The sequence below is a fragment of the Bubalus kerabau genome, chromosome 14 (assembly GCF_029407905.1).
Source record: "Bubalus kerabau isolate K-KA32 ecotype Philippines breed swamp buffalo chromosome 14, PCC_UOA_SB_1v2, whole genome shotgun sequence".
NCBI classification, from domain to species: Eukaryota; Metazoa; Chordata; class Mammalia; order Artiodactyla; family Bovidae; genus Bubalus; species Bubalus kerabau.
Window position 1 is genome coordinate 29,238,901 of NC_073637.1, and position 25,726 is coordinate 29,264,626.

Sequence of the window (25,726 nt, forward strand, 5' to 3'; positions counted from 1 at the left end):
GGCGGCTTCATCTGAGCCAGCATCCCCTGGGTTTTCGCTCCTATCCCACACTCACCCCAAGATCTCACCCGAAAGGCACTTCCTCCCACCAGTCATCTCCACCACTCCCCCACTGAATAGGCACTCCCCCAAATTCTGGATGCAACCCAACCTATGCAGTGGGACGGTCCCCTCCCTCACTCTGGTCCCCAATTACACTAACACACAAGGGGATTCCTAATCAGACCCATCAAGCAGGCAGCACCCTCTGAGACCACAAGCAATTAAAAAAAACCCAACCCAAGCAAAACAAAACATTAGGCCTTCTCGAAAATACACCTACTGCTTCAAGCCTGTCCCAGCTAATCCTCAACAATGAGCCAACTCTGCAGAAGTGTGCAACTCTGTCCACTCTCCAAGCCAGGCTGTCCCTATGATGTCCCTTTCCCTTCCAGGACTAACTGCCCTCACCTCTGTGCTCTTGAAATTGACATCGACCCATGAAATCGGTAATGTGCAAACGAACGCAGTGCAGTCGCCAGTTGTGACCCACACTCTATCACAGGAGTGATGCTTTGCCATCTGAGACACAGGGTGATTCTCAGAGATGGCATTAAACCCTTGGTGGAGTCAGGAAAAATAACGAGATTGTATACTGACCACTTGTCTACAAAACTCATCAAAATGCACAATGAGACGTTGAACCTGTATACCTGCAGTGTCTCCCACTGTCCACGGCTTTCTTCTCTATCCACTGAAAAATGATTTTTAATTCTAGAATTTGCCTGGGATTGTCATGAGTCATCAGTTTAGAGCTGGCCTGAATCTACTTTTCTTTCCTTTAATAAAAACAGGCCATTGGTCCCTTGAGTTTCCTTGTCACCTCTTCTAATTTGCAGGATTCCCCAGAGTATAACTGCCCAGAAAATGTTAGCTGGGACTGCGGTTTTGAGAGTCCTGAGAAGCCTCAGCTGGTTCGTATTTTAGTCTTCCTTTCCCTACTCCCTGCACACGCACACTTCATCCATCCAACAAGTATTTACTGCTCTGTGGCCCAAAGGACGGTGACCTTGCCAGAGGCTGATGTTAAATCTGTTCTGACCACTGTATCTGCTCCTTGCAGAGGACAGCACCTGGACAGAGTAAACCCCATTAACTTCACTGGACAATTCACACACACACACAACAATGTAAATATAAATGTTTTTGTGCCATCTAGATGGTAAAAATTGAACTGATGCTTTCAAACTGTGGTGCTGGAACAGACTCTTGAAGAGTCCCTTGGACAGAAAGGAGATCAAACCAGTCAATCCTTAAAAAAATCAATCCTGAATATTTACTGTAAGGACTGATGCTGAAGCTCCAATACTTTGGCCACCTGATGTGAAGAGCCGACTCATTGGAAAAGACCCTGAGCTGGGAAAGATTAAGGGCAGGAGGAGAAGGGGGTGATAGAGGATGAGAAGGCAGGTTGGATGGCATCACTGACTCAATGGACACAAGTTTAGGCAAGCTCCAGGAGACGGTGAAGGACAGGGGAGCATGGTGTGCTGTAATCCATGGGATCACAGAGTCGGACATGACTGAGCGAGTGAACAACAACAGATGGTAAAACAAATCTAACACACTCCCAGGTGGCACTAGTGGTAAAGAACCTGTCTGCCAATGCAGGAGACATGAAATGCAGGTTCAATCCCTGGGCAGGAAGATTCCCCGAAGGAGGGCATGCAACCCACTCCAGTATTCTTGCCTGGAGAATCCCATGGACAGAGAGGTCTGGCAGGTTGGAGTCTACTGGGTAGCAAAGAGTCGGGCATGATTGAAGCGACTTAGCAGCAGTAGCAGCGGCATTCTGAAAACAAAACCAGACCACAGGCTGCTTCTGGCTGAGGGACAGGAATGACCAGGACAGGTCCAGCCAAGACCCCACGGGCTTCATCCACTCAGCTGCCTCAACCTCATACTCCAAGTCTGTCCCTTTCCTCCCTATCCTGCCCCAGTTCAAAAACCAAAGTGACAGTCAATGTCACCACATGCTCAGGTGTCCCCTAACTCAACTCTCACTGACTCATTTTGCCCTAACTTCCATATCCAACACCTCCCTCAGCTCCACCTTCACCAAACAGACTGGCCCCCACCCACCCTGGCTGAGGTCACCTGGAATAAAATTCACCAGGCACCCGGCTCACCACCCTGCACTCAGGTTCCACTGCATAAACTGTTGCAAGCACTGGTCTCTTGGCTGTGTTCCAGAAAAAGCCAGCTAGTCTGCTGCCAAAGGTTCCTAGGAGTATGACCCAACAAAATCTGACCCGCTGAAAAGGCTGAAGTCGCAAAGCTTTGTGCCAGTTACTGAGAAGCTAATGTTTGGGCAGAAAGCACAGGTATATTTAACAGGTGCTGTCCTGACAGGGTACAGTATCTTCCCAGGACTGGCTAAATGTCTGTAATACCATCTTGGATAAAAGTCTTGCCCTAAATAGAACATTTCAAATAAATAACTCAGATTAAACAAATTCAGCTCAACAAATAATTCAGATCAGCAGAACAAGGTGCTTTCAGCTCTATAATCTAATAAAGATTTTAAGACACAAAGTTATCAAAATCACAGTATGGTAACTTTTCAAAAGGCTTTCACCATTTTTTCCATGCACCTGAATATTTATTCCTTTGACTAATAACTCTTGAAATCCCTGCCGTACAATGAACAGAGAGGCCACTTTGCTTACAGTCCAGTAGAGGAGTAAAACAGAAATAAAATAAAAGTTCATTTTGGTGAGTACTAATATCAGGGTATTTAGGATGGGTTAACTCCCAGGTGGCTCAGAGGTAAAGAATCTGCCTGCCAATGCAGGAGATGCAAGTTCAAACCTAGGGTCGAGAAGATCCCCTAGACGAGGAAATGGCTACCCACTCCAGTATTCTTGCCTGGGAAATTCCATGGACAGAGGAGACTGGTGGGCTCTAGTCCATTGGGAACACAAAGAGTCGGATATAACTCAGTGACTAAACAACAACAACAATATTAGGCTAAAGGAGTATATGGGACAATGTGGATATAAGACAATCACTTGGGAAGAACCATTCTCTTAAATTTTAAAGATACAGCACTTTAAAGTACAATCTTCTTTATAAATGTTATTAATAGCATTGGGCTTCCCTTGTGGCTCAGCTAGTAAAGAATCTGCCTACAATGTGGGAGACTTAGGTTCAATCCCTAGGTTGGGAAGATTCCCTGGAGAAGGAAAAGGCTATCCACTCCTGTATTCTGCCTTGGAGAATTCCATGGACTGTATAGTCCATGGGGTCGCCAAGAGTCAGACTCAACTGAGCAACTTTCACTTTCACTTATAGTTTTTCTATATTTTTTAATTAGGATTGTCAAACTTTAGTCTTAAGAAGGAAATCTCCATAACTCTTACAAATGAATTTTAAAAGCCAAAGCCAAAAACTAAAGGGAACAAAAATTTAGCAGTATTTCAGTATTCACATGATTTTAGCCTATCAATGAGTCACATTTAAGGCTAAAGTGAGGGAAAATCAAAATGCTGCAGAACAAATAAATGCCTGCTTCTGCCCAAGCGTTACTCCTAATCAGAATGAATGAAATACGAATGCTTCCTACTGGCCTAAGTACTTGTATGTCGAAACTACCAGAAAGGACTTGCTCATTTTAATTAATTCTCCACATCTTAATAATTTTTATTTCTTTAACTCCAACATTTATAAACATCAAGAGGATTTTGCAGTCTGTCTTATGGCCCATAACATAAACATTAAAAAAAAAAAAAAATCCATGCATGTAACACATAATTCTAGAGCACCTTTTACATTCAAGGCAGTGTGGAAGAAACACAAAAAACACAGCTTACACCATCAGCGCCCTTTTGGTCTGTGAGAGGGAAGTAAGACTTTTCCCTGTAAATTTGTTCACACCATATTTACTGAGTGCCTAGTATGCACAGACCATCATTTAAGTACTGGAGATGAAAAGGAAATGGAACATGGTGTTTACCTACACCAAACCCTAGGAGTAGTTCTCCCAGCCCCAGCAAGTACTCTTGACCAGGGTGAGTGAGCTTCGACCCACCTCCCGTTTTTGTATGAACCAGGGCCTAAGAATGGTTTTGGCTTTTTAAATCAGTTGAAAAGAAATCAAGAGAAAAATGTAATAACATAAAAAAAATGTTAGCGACTGACTCACACTGTTGTACAGCAGAAACCAACATGACACTATAAAGTAGTTATCCTCCAATTTAAAAAATTAGAAAAAAAAAAAAAGAAAATGATAGTTGTTTCCAGGGAGATCATGTGACCACCATGCTGACCTCTGATCAGAACAATCTGGGTAACCCATTCCCAACCAGCGGTGGTGAGACAGACAGTGTGGAGCCAAGGAGCCCTGTTCTATGCAAAAGAGAAAAAGCCCCCTTCTCCAGCCGAGTGTGAACAGAGAAGCAAGAAACCTCAAGGCTGCCAGCTGCCATCTTGAGTCCAAGAGGAGCCAACCTCAGGACGACAGACACCGACACCGAGAAGTCACGTGCTCTGAGGACTTCCTGAACCACTGATCCTACCACATCTGGTGCGAGCACACCACATCTTTCTTAATGAAATCAATTCCTAACTGTTTACGGGAGTCTGCGTCTGGTGTCTGTTCCTAACACAGATCATAAAGTTCTTGCCTTTGTGATCAAGCAAGAATGAAAGACAGCAGATGATCACAGCACAAAACCCAACATCTGTTCTGTTCAAGGGGCATCACCATCACCATGTACCGCAACTGCAGTCGTTAAGAAACACTTACTAGGCATCAGTTTGCATAAGTGTGAGTATTATCTCCATTTGAGAGATGAAGAAATATTTCAAGATGCTGAGGGAGGCTTGTTGACTTACTAAAAGGTCAAAAATGAGTGGCAGAGCTAGTCCTCAGGTCCAGTGCAGTCTAATACTGTGTTGTCACACTTTTCTCATCTGCTAGAAGGCAATGGCACCCCACTCCAGTACTCTTGCTTGGAAAATCCCATGGATGGAGGAGCCTGGTGGGCTGCGGTCCATGGGGTCGCTAAGAGTCGGACATGACTGAGCGACTTCACTTACACTTTTCACTTTCATGCATTGGAGAAGGAAATGGCAACCCACTCCAGTGTTCTTGCCTGGAGAATCCCAGGGATGGGGGAGCCTGGTGGGCTGCTGTCTATGGGGTCGCACAGAGTCGGACACAACTGAAGTGACTTAACATTGCATAGCATAGAGGAACCTGTGGATCAATGAGGATGCTAAGACAGTACCTGCAGAGGGCGCTACAGACACTCATGCTGGGGGTGGGGGGAGGAGGGTTGCAAAACCCACTGGAAAGATGATCAATGGGAAGGTAGAAGAACTGATGGGGTAGCTGCATCTTGACAGACACACAGGAGCCACACAGGGAAAGAGCAAGTGTGGGGCTGTCACAGAAGAAACAGCAAGAGCAAATGCAGAGACCTCAGAGAGTGACCTGACATGGGTGAATTAATATAAAGAGAGCAGTTTAAGATTGGCTAGAGAGGGTAAGCAGAGAAGGCAATGGCACCCCACTCCTGTACTTTTTCCTGGAAAATCCCATGGATGGAGGAGCCTGGTGGGCTGCAGTCCATGGGGTCTTGAAGAGTCGGACACGACTGAGCAAATTCACTTTCACTTTTCCCTTTCCTGCATTCGAGAAGGAAATGGCAACCCACTCCAGTGTTCTTGCCTGGAGAATCCCAGGGACGGTGGGGCTTGGTGGGCTGCAGTCTATGGGGTCGTACAGAGTCAGACATGACTGAAGTGACTTAGCAGCAGCAGCAGAGAGGGTAAGAGGGGCAAGATCATGAGGAGCCTGCTAGATGGTGCTAAGGAATCTAAACTACACCTTGAACCAGGAAGACTAGGCAAGGTTTTCAAATAAGCGACATGATCGAACTTACACTTTATGAAGATGACAATGCCTGAAGGATGAAACAGGACCAGTTATGAGTCATCTAATTCATTACTCCTTGGAACAAAAGTTATGACCAACCTAGATAGCATATTCAAAAGCAGAGACATTACTTTGCCAACAAAGGTCTGTCTAGTCAAGGCTATGGTTTTTCCAGTGGTCATGTATGGATGTGAGAGTTGGACTGTGAAGAAAGCTGAGGGCCGAAGAATTGATGCTTTTGAACTGTGGTGTTGGAGAAGACTCTTGAGAGTCCCTTGGACTGCAAGGAGATCCAACCAGTCCATTCTAAAGGAGATCAGCCCTGGGATTTCTTTGGAAGGAATGATGCTAAAGCTGAAACTCCAGTACTTTGGCCACCTCATGCGAAGAGTTGACTCATTGGAAAAGACTCTGATGCTGGGAGGGGTTGGGAGCAGAAGGAGAAGGGGACGACAGAGGATGAGATGGCTGGATGGCATCATTGACTGGATGGACGTGAGTTTGAGTGAACTCCGGGAGTTGATGATGGACAGGGAAGCCTGGCGTGCTGCGATTCATGGGGTCGCAAAGAGTCGGACACGACTGAGCAACTGAACTGAACTGAACTGACTGATGAGTCATCTAAGGGCTCCCCTAGTGGCTTAGAAGTATAGATGTGCCTGTGATGCAAGAGATCACCTGCAGTGCAGGAGACACGGGTTTGATCCCTGGGTTAGGAAGATCCCCTGGAGGAGGACATGGCAAACAACTCCAGTATTCTTGCCTGGAAAATTCCATAAGCAGAGGAGCCTGGCGGGCTACAGGCCATGGAGTCACAAAGAGTTGGGCATGACTGAGCAACTGAACAACAACAACAGTAAAGCACTTAGGCTAAATCTAATCAAAGAGGCATACCACTTTGGGATAAAATTATAAAAAGTCACTGTAAGACAAATATATAGGAAGTTGCACCATGTTTATGTACAGAAATACTCATTATTATATGTGTGCTCTTGTCCCAATTTGTGCAAACTCCAGGAGATAGTGAAAGACAGGGAAGCCTGGCATGCAGCAGTCCATGGGGTTGCAAAGAGTCAGACATGACTTAGTGACTAAACACACACACACACACATTTGTCCCAAACTGTTCTATAAATTCAATACAATCCCAATCAAAATCCTGAAATATTCTTCATGAAACTTAACTTGATGTGCAGATTCTAAAAAGACACAGGCAAAGAAAGGTCCCGAAACAGTGAGGACAATGATGAAAAAGACAGGATAGAAGGACCTGCCTAATTCCACATACCAGGAACAAAACAGTCACAGGTATCTATACACAATAGGTGATACAGCAGATTAGTGTAGAAAGAAGACACTTCAACTAATGGTGCAGGACATTTTCATTGTTCATCTTTAAAAATATCAGCTCCCTACCCAACAATATATACAATAAAAAGCACACCCCATCGTTTAGACATCTAAATGTAAAAGGCAAAATTCAGTAGCTTATAGAAAAAAAGAAAATGTTTTATGATCTCTGTTAGAAAAGATGTCCTAAATAAAGCACAAATCATAAAGAAGAAAATACAAAAATGCTATTATCAATAGATCAAAAATCTAAAAATTCTATTCAACAAATTATACTACAGAAAACGACAACGTGAATAATCATAGACTTGGAGAAGCCCTTTATCACACAATCAAAAGGTTCAAGATAAAGAAATTCTACAAATCAAAAATTTAAATTAAAAACCTAGACAAATAGGTTATATATATATATATATATATATGTATATATATTAAAAAAAATTCACAGAAAAGGAAACTCAAATAGCTATTCTCACCAGTAACCTCATTGGTGATGAGAAAAATGCAAGTTTAAAACACAAACACTACTTCACATCCACTAAACTTACTAAACTTGCAATATTAAAGGTTACCAAGTGTTGGTAATGTGGTTGCTACACACAAGTAGCTGTTTTCATGGTGGGTGGGAGTGTAAAGTGATACAAGCACTTTGAGGTTGGGGAAAAAAAGGTGAGACTTGGTAAAGTTTAATACGTGTATGCTATGACCCAACAATTCTAATCCTAAATTATGCTCTAGGAAAGGACTTAGACATTTATACAAGGTAATAGACAACTCCAAGAGTGTTCAGGGCAGCAGTGTTTGAAAGAAAACAATGAAAACAAACAAAGTGGTCCTGGATGCCAGGATGGCTAAAGAAAAAGCACATTCATATAATGAAGAACTATATATATGAAAACATAGAGCCAGTTTGGTAGAGTCTTAAGCAAATAGTGTCCAATAGTTGACAAGTATGAGCCTATTTCTAAAACTTTTGACATGCACTAAACAAATATTATGGGCTTCCCTGGTGGCTCAGTGGTAAAAGAATCCGCCTGCAACGCAGAAGATGTGGGTTCGATCCCTGGGTTGGGAAGATCCCCTGGAGGAGCAAATTGCAACCCGCTTCCATATTCTTGTCTGGAAAATCCCATGGACAGAGAAGCCTGGTGGGCTACAGTCCATGGGGTCACAAAACAGTTGGAAACGACTTAGCAACTAAACAACAGCAACAACAAACAAATGTATATGTTTATGTGTATATACAATATGTAAAATACATACATATGTAAAATACATACATATTTCTATACATAGGGATATAGATATACTTCCTAAGAAATTTTCATATATATAAAATTTAATAATATATTTTATACAAATGGATATATAGTATACAATATGCAACAGAATATTATATTAAGTTATATATGACTATTACACTATATATATCATATATGTAGCATAACATTATGTTATATATTATTATCTATATTATATGGTAGTCACTCAGTCTTGCCTGACTCTGCAACCCCAAGGCCTATAGCCCACCAGGCTCCTCTGTCCATGGGATTTTCCAGGCAAGGATACTGGAGTGGGTTGCCATTTCCTTCTCCAGGGGATCTTTCCAACCCAGGGATTGAACCTGGGTCTCCTGCATTGCAGGCAGATTCTTCACTGACTGAGCCACGAGGGAAGCTATATATTATATAATATATATTATAAAGCGATGTATGACAGTGATTATCACAAAATGTTTTAGATTGTAAAGGGATAACACAGGAGAGGAGAAACCAAGAATTTGGTAATATTTTACTTTCTCATTTGTATGGTGGTTACATGGTAAGTCACTGCATTATTTATATCTATTTAAACATCTTAATATATAATAATACAAATAGATAGTTTTAAAGAGCAACACAGAAATATTTACATTCTAAAAGAGAGATGGCTCTCCATCAAAAAGCAAAACACATGAAATAATTTGTAAATATAAAATTCAGTAACTGACAAGCATCTTATTCAAATTGATTTGACTCAAAAAATGGAAAAGTTAAATGCAGGTATTCTTTCAATAAACACAACACAGATTTTTATTTTCATGTAAGGGGAAAAAAATTCACTTCTAAATAAAATTTACCTGTGAATCTAGACCAAACAGACTTTCCAGTAGACCAATTCAGGAAAATTAAATTAAAAACAGAGTGTGAAAGACAGTGTGAGAAACTGTACAATAGCAATATAATAAACAAGAACCAAAGTGAGAGACAGGAGAGAACAAAACAGCACCGAGTTTGCACTAGGTCATGACAGCAAAGGCTGTCAAACCCAGGCAAGCTATGGGAAATAACAGTTACATAGTACTGGTGATGGAACGAAATTATTTTCTCCAGTCATATTTTCTCACTCAAAATTAAGACTGATGCTCGCTGGCTCCCATGCAGAATGAGTCATGGGGTTAAATCTGTAGGAACACACGCAGGAAAGAAAGGCTGGCATCTTTCCAAGCACAGCAACAGTCATTTCCACTCTGCACTAACTAAACACCCCCCACCACCCCCCCCAGGCCCCATCCGCGTTAAGAGCATGGAGAGCATCCATGGCAGATGAGGAAGGCCACGCTATAGCCAGATCGACCAGGCAAGACACCTGGATTTCCAAGGGGGCCAGAGACCAGCCCCAAGCCTTCAGAAGATCTTGTGTAAGTATCTTTTCTAAAGACTTACTCACCAAGTAGCCTCAACATTTCCTCTGAGTCTAAAGGAACTTATGGTTCCCAGGGGAAAGGATGGGGGGAAGGGATAGTTAGGGCGTTTGGGTTGGACAGTGCACACTGCTGTATTTAAAATGGATAACCAACAAGGACCTCCTGTATAGCACAGGGAACTCTGCTCAGTGTTATGTGGTGGCCTGGAGGGAAGGGGAGCATGAGGGAGAAAGGATAGCTGTGTATGCATGGCTGAGTCCTTTCCTGTTCACCTGAAAACTACCACAATATTGTTTGTTAATCAGCTATGTGTGCGTGCTAAGTCACTTTAGTTGTGTCCAACTCTATGCAACTTTATGGACTGCGGCCCACCAGGCTCCAGTGTCTGTGGGGTTCTCCAGGCAAGAATACTGGAGTGGGTCGCCACGCCCTCCTCCAGGGGATCTTCCTGACCCAGGGATCAAACCCGCATCTCTTACGTCTACCTGCATTGCCAGGCGGGTTCTTAACCACTATCACCACCTGGGAAGCCCCAATTGACTATACCCCAACACAAAATTTTAAAAAATTATTTTTTAAAACAAATTTCCTTTGATTCTAATAGGTTATCTACAGCAAATTTGTCCTCAGGCGTCATCAACCTGATCAGAACTAAATTAGACTCAGTGATCTGCCCTTAAAAGATATCCACATCAGCCAAAGATAACCAAGACACACCCTTGAAAAGCAAACGTTAAATGTAGAGCAAATGCCTGAAGCACTTTCATTAAAAAACAATAATGACTAATGAGGAAACACTTGCCTGAAGCACTTTCATTAAAAAACAATAATGACTAATGAGGAAACACTACTTTGGCTCCTAGCGCTAGCAGAAGAAACTGCTAAAGCAATGGACTTCAGAACAAGGGCCCCTACAGTGGCACATAGAGATAAAGAGAAGGGAGAAATGAACATCCTAATCTCTGGTCCTTTAGTAGAAACAGCCAGATCTGCAGGACTAAACACCAGACACGTGTCCACTGAGATTTATATTCAGAGCTTCATAGATGCTGGAGCAGTGGATACTGGAGCACAGGAGTCAGCCTGAACACCCCCACCTCTCCCAACAGATGGCTGAGGCTTTCCCAGGGATCTGGGTAAACTGTAGATGGGTTCTCTGTACATACAGAATTTATTAAAGGGAAGCTAATTTTAAAATGTTCTGTTTATCTTAGGACAGAATGAAATCAAACCACGCAGGAGATGCAGAAATACCCCCAGACACGAACTAACTTGTGTATTTTCAGGATATTAAAGCAGTATGCTGGAGTAACATCAAAAGACTGAAATAGATCTGAGCTCTAGTAAGAGAAAACAGTGCAGATCCAGAAGGGATCTGAGGGTAAATCCTAAACTTGAAGGCTGACGTGCACCCCAGAGGCAGCCAGAAATGTGTCAAAGGGTACTAAGAACCTGCTATGAACACGACTTCTAGGACATCCACTTGACTCAGATGCTACCCTGTATCACAAAAATTCATTTCTTAAATCATAAAAAATTTTTCAAGCATGCAATAGCCTGCTTAGTTCTACAGCCTTATATATTCTCCAAAGTTTCATATGCACCTTTACCATTACGGGTACTTTGATGAAAAATCTGAGCAACAAAAAGGCATACAGAATTGATTTTAGGGCTGTCACAACCCTGAATAATTCTTTCCATTTGAGACCAGGTTTACAAATTTTGAGTGACCTGCTACACAGTTCTTAAATGGCTATGAATCCAGGTCATCAGATTTTCCCAAACTACAATGTCTTTCTGGAGAAAAAAAAAAGAAAATGGGTGGAGGTGGGGGGGCAGATATTCTACTGGGACCAAAGAACTTAGAGGTTAAATTTTCAATAGTAACTAAAAATAGAGTGGAAAGCTCTCATGATTCTTAATCCAAGCTACCCTTTTGCCAATCAGCTGAAAATGAGAATCTCTCATTGTCTAGTAATCTCTCTGAGACACATGATTTTAAAGTAAAGCTAAAGTATAGATCTCTCCTTTAACTTCCGAACCCAGGTTAATGTTTGGCCATTTTAAAATTGTGTGCAAAGGACTTCCCTGGCGGTCCAGTGGTTAAGACTTCACATTTCAGTAGAGAGGTTGCAGGTTTGATCCCTGGTCGGGGAGATAACATCCCACATGCCTTGTGGCCATAAAACTAAAACATTTAAAAAAAAATAAAGAAAGAAAAGAAACAATACTATAACAAATTCAATAAAGACTTTTTAAAAAGGTAACTATGTTTAAAAATAATAATTATAAAATGTGTTCAAGAATTCCCTCCCAATACTTTTTAGCACTTGGTTCCATAAAATCTGAGTTGCCCTGTGGCTTAGACAGTAAAGAATCTGCCTGCCAACATAGGAGCCGAGAGTTCGATCCCTGGGTTGGGGAGAGCCCCTGGACAAGGGAATGACTACCCACTCCAGTGTTCTTGCCTGGAGAATTCCAGGGACAGAGGAGACCCACCATGGGGTCTCAGAGTCGGACACAACTGAGCGACTAACATTCATTTTTCATACAATCTGGCCAGTTGAAACTGCTGTTCAATTGAACACAAAACAGCACACAGTTCCTCTGGTGGAAGAATTATGGCCTTCCTATCTTTTCATTCTAGACTGACTCACAAAGGATTAAGTAACTGGCACAAAATGATTAAAGGAAAGGAATTTCACCAAGGGCTCCTCATTCAATGGAGTCAGAGGGCAAGCAGCAATGTATTGTGTCTGTTAATTACTAAGCAGTCTAAGACATATTGAGAGCAATAAGGAAGAAAAAAATTCTAAATGATTAACACGCATCAAAATCAAACATCTGCAAATGTATAATTTTACAGATAGTTCATCAATGCATTTAATTCTAAATACAATCAGCCTAAATAAATAAGACTGCTACTGCTGCTGCTAAGTAGCTTTAGTCGTGTCTGACTCTGTGCAACCCCATAGACGGAAGCCCACCAGGCTCCCCCGTCCCTGGGATTCTCCAGGCAAGAACACTGGAGTGGGTTGCCATTTCCTTCTCCAATGCGTGAAAGTGAAAAGTGAAAGGGAAGTCGCTCAGTTGTGTCCGACTCTTAGAGACCCCATGGACTGCAGCCTACCAGGCTCTGCTGTCCATCGGATTTTCCAGGCAAGAGTACTGGAGTGAGGTGCCATTGCCTTCTCTGAAATAAGACTGCTAGGGCCTGACTATTACTACTAGATTTCAAAACCGGCTGTTAGAGACTGTGACAGAATTAAATAGCAGCGGCTGAGCATTTTTAATTAGTTGTCCATCAATGGTTCATTTCCTTCTCCAGGGGATCTTCCCGACCCAGGGATCGAACCCCTGTCTCCCGCACTGCAGGCAGACGCTTTACCCTCTGAGCCACCAGGGAAGCCCTCTGAGTATGTACAGGGCTCTTACATTTAAAAAACAAGTAGATGTTACATCTGAAACTTGAAATTGAAAAAGGAAAAAGTGTTCTACAGTGACACCTACTGGTGAAGTGTGATATGGTGGCACAACACTATTAGACAAAGAAAACAGATGTTGACATCCCCTACCAAGTTAGAAGCTACAGGAAAAGACTGAATGACATTGCAAAGGGAAACTCTAAACAAAAACATTATATATACCAGGGTCTGTAACTACAAAATAAGTCTAAAAGCACATCATGATCCCTGTTGATCAAAGATCTTCAAATCAATAAATCTGAAAGAGGTTTCCCTTGGCCTCAGTTGGTCAAGCAAGTCAGTTTTTTTTACGTGTGAGTTAAAGGTAAATGGAGAAGGCAATGGCACCCCACTCCAGTACTCTTGCCTGGAAGATCCCATGGACGGAGGAGCCTGGTAGGCTGCAGTCCATGGGGTCACTAAGAGTCGGACTCGACTGAGCAACTTCACTTTCACTTTTCACTTTCATGCATCGGACAAGGAAATGGCAACCCACTCCAGTGTTCTTGCCTGGAGAATCCCAGGGATGGGGGAGCCTGGTGGGCTGCCGCCTATGGGGTCGCACAGAGTCGGACACGACTGAAGCGACTTAGCAGTAAAGGTAAATACTTCCCAGGAGGTGCAGTGGTAAATAATCTGCCTGTAATGCAGGAGGCTCAGGGGAATCATGGGTTTGATCCCTTGTTCGGGAAGATCCCTGGAGTAGGAAATGGCAACCCACTCCAGTATTCTTGCCTGGAAAATTCCATGGACAGAGGAACCTGCCAGGCCATGGTTTACAGGGTCGCAAAGAGTCAGACATGACTGAGCACAAACACACACAAAGGTAATATGTTCAATTTACTCGTTTCTTTCATATTTTAAAGAATAAAACTGGAAAAGGCAAACTTGAGCTCTGCAAAAAGCTAAGCATTTTATCAGTTTTCAATTTAAGTTGAAGGCTTAAATAAAAAGCAGACACCTGCTTTAAAAATCTAACTTTTACATAAACCTCCAAGTTTCAGTTTCAAAACACCACGTTTGAAAAAAATGACCACTAAGATCAACAAAAGGCCAGATAATCACATTTTCCCTAAAATGAATGTTTCAAAGGACTGGGTCCTCTTCCACTCTATTTTCACACATAAATGTTAGAAATAATAACGTTCAATGTGACTAGTGTCATCATGTCCTTCAGAATCTCAATGTAAAACAACTCAAAAAACATTAGCTGAGCCCATGTACTTCTTCTCAAACTAAGATTTTCAAACATGCTGTTTCAAATACAACTGTAGTCAAAAGTTAACTGGTAATACCATGGGAAGAATATTTTTCTTTAAAAAAAAAAAAAAAACAGGTGTAATATGCCATAGAGAGCTAGAAAGAAAAGATAATCAACTTCGACTCCAAGATTCCCATAAAATCTTACAAATTAGAGAACCTAAAATCCAGGAGATGGTGAGGGGCAGCAAGGCCTGGCGTGCTGCAGTCCATGGGGTCACAAAGAGTCAGACACAACTTAGCCACAGCACAACAAAAATCCAGTACAATGGTCAAATGAATAAGAGAAAACCTGGTTTTAGTCTTGGATCATCCAATAATCAGTTGGGTTTCTAAGAAGTATATAACCTTTGAGGATTCAGACAATCTTTCCAGGCCTCATGGTAAGGCCTCAGCCAAGATTCCAGTTTCTGTGATTTCCCCAGCATGTGGTATTGACTTGGGCATCAATGTGTACACATCAATGACAGATAGATCCAGCAACCAAATAGAAATGGCTCCATCATTCTGGTATCGGATCACACGTTCCACTGCAATGCAACTGCTTACAACAGAAAGAAACCTCCTTTCATCTCCTGTGCCTTCCACGTGGCACACAGTCAGAACTCATCACTGACTGAAAAAAAAAACAATAGCTGCGGAAAAAGAATGCTCATTATGTAACAAGCGAGACTCCAATGTCAACTCTCTGTCTGTGGATATTTTTCTGGTAATACAGGTACCTCTCTCATTTCCACATTCTCTTTTATATACTATGTCTGCTTCACAACAATTACAGGATCAATGTGTAAAATGCTTAAAAGGCTGTAGATCCTCAAATAGGATAGAACTTGCTCTAAAATGCTGGAATATCAAAGTTCGAATGTGTTCATTTTGGTCCTAACATTTCCTAAATGTTAGGACCAACTGATTCAGATCTTGAACCACTGGGGATGGGGATACAATCAATACACACTCTCGATGGTAATTCTCACCAACAACAGGGCATTTAATAAAACAACTGCTTCAGATATAGTCAATCCTCTCTACCCAGAATTGCAAAAGGCAAAGTGGAACAAAGATGATGTGTTTTGCTTGTAAATGGCTACAAAAACTTTTGAAAACAACATTAAAGTGTCGTTCATCAGCTTTCTCTACTTGGAGCTGAAGTTGCATGAGTTCTTCTCATTTAGATATTTTAAAAAGTGTAGCCAGAGCCCTTCCTTCATCTACCCTTCTGCCTGTTTAAGTCAACTGACTGGCATTTAAGGTCAAGTGACAAAGGAATACAAAGTTTACTTATGTCAAAGGTGAATTAATATGTTTTCTGTGGAATTCAAACTATCTTTTTTCTCTACAATACAAAATATTAGTTCTCAGAGTGTAAATTTATTCAATGATTTCAACTGCACTATTTTCATCATTTAAATTTAACTATTTAAATTCATTCACTCATCAAATAATTTTTTATTGAGCATCTATTAATGGCCAGACTAAAAGAGTTGGGAAAAGGAATCAATCAGAGGGAATGCGTGAGACATGAAGGCAATACACATGAAAACAAATAATTTCAGATAGTGGTAAGTGCTATTTAAACAACAGCTCTTTAAAGGATGACTATAGTCTTCTGATTTACTTTTTTGATACAAGTAAATACATTCCTTGCAGACCTCAGGAAACAAAGAATCTAGAATCATTTTAAAAGGGAAAGTTTATAGCTATGATTCAATACACATGTGGACTGCAGTTTTAATATTCTAAATATGAGTCAAAGGAGGTATAAAAGAAACGAGAACCACTGAAATGTGAGATGAAACAGATTTACAACATCTGTTCTCTCTTTCTTTGCTGGATAAGCACAGAAGGAGAAAGGTGAATATCTTTTTTTTTTTAAAGAGAAGACAAAGGGGAAAAAATAGAGAAGCTTGCTCAGTACTTATGGTATTCTGTTATATTTAAAGGCAACTACAACGCACGATAAGAAAGCTACATAAAGGCAAAAATATTTAAAATAATCTTCAAGAATATTCAAATCACTCCCCTCTCCCCCGCCCCGCACACACATCCCAGCAGCCTTATTCTCCTTTGGGCTGCACTTAAAAGCTGCTGGTTTGGCAAGAACTTATTTTCTGACTTTGGCTCATTTCCAAACTCTCCAAAATATGCACGGCCAAGGTAAACTGTTTCTCTTACGCCTATCATCAATTCCACAGCGAGCCAAGAAGGAGTGGATCGACACAACCTCCATCTCGGCTGCGCACTGCAGGTGAAGGAGCGGCCGGGAAGGGGCTCCCTGCTCGGCCCGGCCCCTCCAGCCTACCCGCCAGGCCCACCAAGCACGGCCTCCGCCCCGCGCCCGGAGGAGGATGGAGGAGGCGCTCGGCGGCATCTGGGGAGGTGGACTCGCAGCGCCCACGCCCCCCACCCCCAACGGAGCCCCATCCTCCGGGCCACCCGGACCCCGGCTCCGGAGCGCCTCTGACCTCTCCGGGACCCGGGGCTGCTGCTGCCGCCGCTGGTGCAACCGGTCGGACTGCCAGAGCTGCTGCTGCTGCTGTTGCCGCCGCCGCCCTTGGCATTCTTGCGCGGGGCCATCACGCGCACCGATGGAGCAGGCAAGGGTAGGGGGCTCCCTCCGGGCGTGGGGGGCGCGGGCGCTGCAGCGGGTGAGGGCCGCGGCTCCTGAAGCTGCACGGGTGTCTCGGCACCGCCCGCAGCGCCTCCGAGGACTTTTCACCCGCGTGCCTCCGGCGCGCGCTCGGTCCTCGCCTGCTCGGAGCTGGTGACTGCCCTCCCGGCGCGAGAGCGCGCCGCTCACCCGCCCTGGGGCCACGCCCCCGTCCGGCGAGCCCCACCCCTCCCCGCCCACAGAAGGCTGAGTGACGGGATATACAGCAAGTCACAAGGGCCTCTATGAGGGGGCGGGACCGTGCCGCGTTTCCCCGCCCCGCTGCAGGCTTAGGGCTGCTCTGGCGCGACGCTGCGGCCTGTGAGAGCCAGCAGCTTTCGACTTTCCAGTCTGTCCTGGTCCTTTGGAACGTGGCAGACGTGGAAGGCAAGAGAACTCTCGCGAGCTTTGGCGGACCCTGTATAATGGGGATGGGGCGGGGCGGGCGACACGTGTGCAGCGTCTGGATTAGAGCTCACCCTCTCTTGGCTTTTCACCGGGAATTTTGTTCGTGTCCCACTTCCCTGTGCACACAGAAAGCCAAGTGAGGCAACGTCCCTTCTTGCGAAAAAACTGTATTTGTCATATTAATATTACGACATTTCTGAAATGGTGATGTTAGAACTAACTAAATGTTTAAGCCATACGTAGTTGGTTTTAAAGCAGGACGTTAGTTCTTTTGTGCCATCAGCGTTTTCAGATCTTAGTTAAGAGGTGCAAATGTAAAGCAAAAAGTTCATTTCCTTGCCCTGCTCCGCACCCTCTATCTGCAATCTCTCTCTGCAGCGCTGACGTCTTCATTCCTCTCCCTTGATGTCCCCACCGTGGGTCCCCCTCCCCTCCCCCGTGCAGGGGCAAGGAGCCTAGGCCTTCAGCTGCTTCTGACCACACCTGGTCTTAAAAATATCTGGATCCCTGGACGAGCCAGATAGGAGCTTGAGATCAGGCACATCGTCTGTCATCATCTTTGTGTCGCCAGTCGCCAACACAATGCCTGATGCAACAGACAAGCCAGACCTGTTCAGTGATTTGATACATTTCTGGTAACTTCTTAACACTCTCCCCCAATTCTTGACCATGTTTCAGAGCACCGCCTGGGAGTGTCTTAAGAGGGCCAAGGAACCAGAGCCAAGGTTGCAGAGTGGCACCTGCTTTTATCCCTCTTCTCCAGTTCTGCCACTGTGCACTGTCAGGTCCTTGGCCTCACCGGCCTCTTCTGGATTCACAGAAGCCCAGGGGAGGGTCGCACTGCATAATGAGAAGGCTTCTCTCTCCTTTTTGTGAAATTATGTTAGATAGTTATCAAGACAGAGCAGGGCAGCAGAGCTCACAGGGTTTGTACTGAAGCAGCTTGTTCAGTTTTTATCTCATGGCATCCCCTTCTGCCTTCACCCGCCCTTTTTCTCATCCAAATCCGTTAACCAAATCCCTTAATCCCTTTCTCATCCAAATCCCTTAATCGTTATTTCATTGGGTGGAGGAGGGTGGAGAGCTGGACTAAGAGACAAATCTAAGTGAAAGAGCTTAATATAAAATTATAATGAGAAATGAGCTGAGCAGACAATGCTGAAGATACTTGAACTCTTAAATTCTGACAAAATCCTTGTGGTGTCTGTTTCCTGAGTGTGAGTTAAATCAGGCCCAGAGAGGTTAAATTAAGTAGGTGACAGAGCTAGTAAGTGATGGAGCAGGGATGCGATATGGTTCCATCTGGCTCCAGAGTCTATGGTCAGAATTCTCCTTCCAAGGACAAGGTTCAGTTTAGAGCAGAGAATGTCTCACTGGCTCCTTCTTCTCTTAGCAGATGTCTCCTGAAAGCCTCCTTGGCCCAACTGCAAAGATAGGTCTGAAAAAACTTGATGGTGGTTACTTAGCAAGGTCCACTTCTTTGAAGAAATCAACTTTCTCTGATAACAGACTCCAAGATGTCATGGAATGATGTTTTTCAGAAACCATCATTATATTTCAGAATACAGTGAAACCATTTTCCTGTATTTCCAGAAACCTGGTACCACTGATAAGATATATAGCTGGTTATCTTAGCCAGTACCAGACCAAAATAGAGGCTTTGTAAACAGAGATCAGGGGAAGTTAGAGATTTCCTGACTTCCTTCATGTAATGTAAGAAGCAGCTACAATGATATTTATATGCTCACTATTATAAAATAAAACTTATAATAATATTCATGGCATTCCCTGATGGTGCAGTAGGTGAAGAATTCACCTGCAATGCAGGAGACCCAGGAGATGTGGGTTTGATCTCTGGGTTGGGAAGATCCCCTGGGGAAAGAAACGGCAACCCACTCCAATATTCTTGCCTGGGAGATCCCATGGACAGAAAAGTCTGGCAGGCTACAAAAAATTGGACATGACTGAGCAACAACACACACAAACACATACAAATAATGTCAGTTATATATATTTACAGCTGTATATACTTACCTATTATGAGTATTAAAAAACACAAAGCTTACCTTGGACCCATGAATTTCTTTACAGAAATCCTTTTCTCAGCATCGAGGTGAAGAAGATTATGAAGTCAAGGTACCTTTGAAACTAAAGGTCGCAGCTCTCCTTAACAGGAGCCTATTCTCCTTTCTGTGATTTCTGAGTCAGCTATGAATGAACCCTGGATGAAGCAATGTTAAAAGGACCATAAAGACAAGACTTAACTAGGACAATGTATTAAAATACTAACTTAATAGAGCTTTTGAACTAGGCCAAATGTGCCTTTCAGATATTTTCATAAACTTCCCATTGGTTTCACCACTGGGATTTGCAAGTGAGAACTTGAGGGCAAGATTTGTCCTAGTTGTTTTTCCCTCATGTTGACCCTTCACAGTCTCTAGTTAAATGCTTTCCAAATTAAATATTTCTGGACTTATGAAAACCTAGTGTTTTAAAGTTGCATTTTACCTGCTTCCTAAAAAGTGGCTCTGATTTACATGCAGTCTTGCTAATATAAAATTCTATTATTGTAAACTAAAAACAAGTATTTCTCTATCATTATTTATCATAGTAAATTCTGCTCAAGTGAAAAAAATGAATGTCAACGTATCATGATGATTCAGTTGTGTGTTTTCATTTTGCATTAGTAGAATGTGTTGCAATGAAGGACATGTCTGTAAATACAAGAACACTTTTAAGGCATTCTGTACTCAAAGTGTTCTCAAAGCAATTATTCCCATATGAGTTATATCTCAACAAATAAATGTACTGTCATTTTCATCAAACAGCTTGTCTTTATATTACTATAGAAAAATGAACCTGGCTAGTGTCTATCTTATAAAAACATGGAATGTATTTCTATAAGAAGGCATTTTAAATCTAGTCAAAAATAGATCAGAATTTGAAATACTGCGTTGTGATATGGAAAAATAATCTGAAAACATACTAGCCAAGAAACCTATAGTTTCATTTTTTCATTTCAATTCTTTACATTTTCCATCAGAATTTGTGGTATTTCGTGCCAAATTCTCTTCCTAAAAAATAAAAAAAATAGCATCTATTCTCTATAAGTAATCTATCATCTATAAGTAATCTATCATCTAGGTCTTAAGTTTCCTAGTCTAAGGAAGTAATAGAATTAATTGATTCTACTTACATCTAAAAATTAAGACCAGAAAGGAACTTAAGCATGGAGAGAAGTCAAATAATTAGAGAATAACTACTGATTATAGGCCTGGTGATTGTATGGTATATAAAAAGAAATATTTGTGTGATTTAGGAGTCTTTAGAAAGTATTGGAGAAATCAAGAAAAAGAAAAAGGAAGTGGAAGGGTCCCAAAGATTCAGTTTATTTTCAAGATAATTTTACTTAAACTATAGTGGCCATAAGGACGTAGAAATGGGTTCCTTACCCAAAGAAAAGTATCCTGAAGCTAGTTTCTAGGATCCTCCAATTTCATCAAGTCTGGGTACATAAAGCAGATGTATTTGCCTTACAATAAATAGTGTTATTACGACATGCAACTGGAATCAATTAGCCAACTTAAATTCTTGATGCTGTTGTTTAGTCACTGAGTCGTGTATGACTTTGCGACCCTATGGACTGTAGCCTGCCAGGCTGTTCTGTCCATGGGATTTCCAAGGCAAGAATACTGGAGTAGGTAGCCCTTTCCTTCTGGGGATCCTCTCAACCCAGAGGTCGAACCTGCATCTCCTGAGTTGACAGGCAGAGTCTTTACCACTGAGCCACCAGGGAAGCCCTGAATTCCTGACACCTGATGGAAAATCATGCATATTTTACATAAAATTGTTATTGGCCCAGCCCTCTTTATACTGTCATCATTCTGACTTGAACCTATCCTGCAATTTCATAAGCACATGATAAACATTACTGAGCCTGTACCAAAAATTAAACCCTAAGAGACTTTGCCAAAAACGTGCTAGCATGGGAAACAGGGAGTGTCTCTTTGTACCAATGCAACAAGATTTTATTCACCTAAAGGCCACTGTAATATATTTGAAATTCTACAGTATCTCTTTATTTTAAGAAGTATGATATCCATTGCTTTTAAAAGCGATTGTTTATCATTATATGATGACTGTACACTAGTAGAGCCGAGGATTCTCTTAATTCTTCATGGAACAGCTTCAGCGCTGACTTCATCACTTGATGAATTCATTTCTCTTGGCAAATCCCTTTGAGTTAGAGACAGAGACACCAATATTCTAGATGTTCACTACAGCTATTCCTCCCTGTACCAGAAAGCACATATATCTAGTAAAACAGTGAAATCCTTCCCAAGAAGCTGTGTCAAATTACGGGATTCTATTTTCTTTGCTTGTTGATGGCATCCTTGTGTGTGTCAGCCGCTCAGTTGTGTCTGACGCTTTGCGGCCCCATGGACTGTAGGTAATCCTCCAGGCTTCTCTGTCTATCGTATTCACCAGGCGAGAGTACTGGAGTTTGTTGTCATTCCCGTCTCCAGGGGATCTTCCCAACCCAGGGATCGAACCTGGGTCTCCCACATTGCAGGCAGATTCTTTACTGTCTGAGCCACCAGGGAAGCCCCCGATGGTATCCTCTTTGCATGTAATTTTTTAGCTCCAGTGCAAAAGAATCTAGGAGTGAAGCTATCAAAAGTTATCCTAGAAGCAATTGTGTAAAAGACTAAGTGTAGATATTTTGACCAAAAGAGTGTTTTTTTATTTTCTTAAACTTGAGAAAACTGAAATCAAATGTCAAAAGCTTGATAGTATACACGTGTGTATAAGTGCTAAGTTGCTTTAGTCGTGTCCGACTTTTTGCGACCCCATGGACTGTAGCCCGCCAGGCTCCTCTGTCCATGGGATTCTCCAGGCAAGAATACTGGACTGGGTTGCCATGCCCTCGTCCAGGGGATCTTCCCCACCCAGGGATCAAACTTGTGTCTCTTATGTCTCCCTCATTGGCAGGTGGTTTCTTTAACACTTGTGTCACCTGGGAAGCCCATATACTATTGAAACTATGTATAAAATAGATGACTAATTATAACCTAATGTAGAGCACAGGGAACCCTACCCTCAGTGCTCTGTGGTGACCTAAATGGGAAGGAAATCTAAAAAAGAGAGGATATATGGTAAACATACAGCTGAGTCACTTAGCTGTACAGCAGAAACTAATACAACTTCATAAAGTAACTGTACTCCAAAAAAATTAATTAAAAAAAAAAGAAAGAAAAGAAAGTCAAGTTTCAAGTGAGAAGGAGCAACTTCCAGTATTAAAGATCTATCACAGGACTCATTAGACTCAAATTCAGATTCTCAGAAGCAGCAGATCGTATAAGCAGCAACTCAGACTGAATTATGCTTTTTCCAGTCTAATTTCTGCTGTGCATGCAGGCAGTTGTAGAGGAGGGGTGACCATCACCAAGCACTGTCATAGGCCCCCCAGTCTCTTACCAGCCTTTGCCTCAAGGCATCGAAGAAAGATGCCCCACTCCTTCTGTTAATCTCCAGTGACCTTCCCCCTTTAAAGCTGTCCATGATGGTGTGATAGTAATCCTGTTTCACCTAGGTGCCCCTGTTGGCACACAGGAAAAGGGGGGTGTGCAAAATGTGGGTGCCTGCTGGTCCCTTATCCCTTAGCCTTTTCTCCCCGGCCCATTAATACAAGCAGCTGAGAGATTTTCAACCTGTGAGATTCTGTGAACTCAGAGATAAAATGCCTTCCATGGAACACAGAGATAAAATGCCTTCCATGGCTGAGGTTTAGAAAGGAGGTGAAAAGGCCTGGAGTTATTAGGAAGACTCTCCATGGAGTAACAGAAAGCCCTGCTTCATCCTAGCCCCACACTTGGGGACTCGCAGTAAAAATACAAGGTGGAAGGGTGGAAGAAGGGCAGATTCAGCATGACTGGCAAAAAAAAAATCCTAGCCTGCCTTTGGCTCAGATCTTGCAGAATAACAACTCTGCAAATAAATAAGGCCCCTTGCCAGAGAGACTGGCCAAAAATGTTCTATTGGGAGTTGGGGGAGGGAAGGTCCTACCAACTCTCCACAGAGCCAGGGAAGCGTGACTGATGCTATCCACCTCTGGGGCCCACTACTCTCCTCATTCAGAAAGCCCTCCCTCCAGTTGATGTGCCCCTCTTCTCAGGTATTCTAGCAGGAGTGGAGGGGGTTTCTTTCAGTCCTAACTATAAGCAGGTTGTAATTAGATTTGTTCCCATCTCAACACAACCACAGCCTACACAAGGTAGGCTGGCTGGGCGGGGCAGGTCACTGGTGGCTAATGGAACATTTTGTGATACTTTCTCTAAGATTCCAAGATCCAAAAGGCTCACCGGTACCCAAGGCCATAATTCTGCAGTTGTTTTGCTTCAGTTGTGTCCTAGACGGCCAAGAGCTGGAGTCAGAACCTAGAGCAGGAAGTGGTGTCTCCCCCACCTTTTGCGGAATCGATCCAGGGATGATGACTAAGGGATGATTTCCCCATGTGGTGTCTGACCTTTCCTCCCCCCATCTACTTACTTCCTCATCTCCAACTCGTCCCACTCACAGTGTCCCAGTAGAGTTAAAAGAGCTGTAAGGAAGGCTTCCTTCCAGAGCCTTCCTGGTGGTCCAGTGGTTAAAACTTCACACTTTAAATACAGGGGGTACGGGTTCAGTCCCTCTTCAGGGAACTAAGATTCCCACATGCCTCTGGCGTGGCCAAAACGTTTTTCCAAAAAAGGTTTCCAGAGGTTCATGTCTTCCCATCTGTGGATTTCTGGCCACAGCCATGATCAGGCCTTTTCTTTTCTTCTAGCATAACAGGGAGCAAGCCACCAGAGTCCAAGGGCCAGCGCTCATGCTCAACCTCAGCATCTGCCAGTGCCCTCTCTAAGATGGGGAATCTTGGCATCCAAGGCCTTCCTCTCTGTGTGGTCCCCTCCAGGGTGACCTGGAAGGCTTTGGAAGATTGGGGAGGAGGACCTCCTACAACACTTGGGGAAACTTTAGGGGCCTGGTAACCAGAGAATACACTCATTGTGTCCTCCATTTTGAAGCTGGTGCTTCCTTTTCTTTGAATCCACATCCTACTTGTTTTGGACATTGGCTAATAGGGTAACCTGTGCTTTGGGGCTTCCCAGGTGGCTCAGAGGTAAAGAATCTCCCTGCCACGCAGGAGACATAGGTTCGATCCCTGGGTCAGGAAGATCCCCTGGAGAAGGAAATGGAAATCCATTCCAGTATTTTTGCCTGGAGAATCCCATGGACAAAGGAGCCTGGAGGGCTACAGTCCGTGGGGTTGCAAAGAGTCAGGCATGACATAGTGATTAAAGAACAACCTATATTTTAGGGGTTTTATTTCCCTGTAATTTTTGAGATTTTAGCAGTTTGCCATAAAAACATGACAAAATTGTCAAGGCTTTGTCTTTTAGTATTGTGAGCTTTTTCTTGAAAGCTAATTTTGATGTGAGAAAAAGATATGGCATCTGAAGATTTGTGTGGAGGAAGGAACCAAGATAAAGGGTTAAAAACAGATAAAGTGTAAAATGCTACTTTTTAAAACCAGTTTCCCTAGTCTTATGTAAGTTAGACAATCAATTAATTGCTTGTGTTTTGATAAGATAACTATGTCTTTTATAACTATATTTTTAGGTACTAATTAAGTACTTTTAAAGATATTGATAACTATATATTGTTTTAAAAGTACTTTTCAGATCATTTGAGCAAATTCCCACATACAAAAACTAAGGGGAATCTTATTTCCCAAATTCTACTAACATTTCCTATTTCTTACTTGTAACTCTGGGATTCTGGCCTTTTAAAATTTTGTCCTTGACATTTACCTGAATAAGCTTTTCCAGCATCTCCATTGCTGCTTTCTGTATGCATTAAGGCTCTTCAGGTTACAAATGAGGTTTGTTCCTGGTTTCTTAATTCTTAAATAATGGCATCTGCCCTACCCATTTCCTAGGAAACCGAAT

The 25,726-nt window shown here is 42.7% G+C and overlaps 1 protein-coding gene across 2 annotated transcripts in view; it reads right to left on the reverse strand.

Moving 5' to 3' along the window:
* ASPH (aspartate beta-hydroxylase) overlaps positions 1–17,505 on the reverse strand; it is a 187,721-nt gene extending 170,216 nt beyond the window's left edge. For both annotated transcript variants that reach the window (XM_055546079.1, XM_055546077.1), the window contains exon 1: positions 17,143–17,505. In XM_055546079.1, the coding sequence (XP_055402054.1) occupies positions 17,143–17,254 (112 nt within the window). In that variant the 5' untranslated portion in view covers positions 17,255–17,505. The remainder of the gene's footprint in view (positions 1–17,142) is intronic.
* Between the last annotated feature and the right edge of the window lie 8,221 nt (positions 17,506–25,726).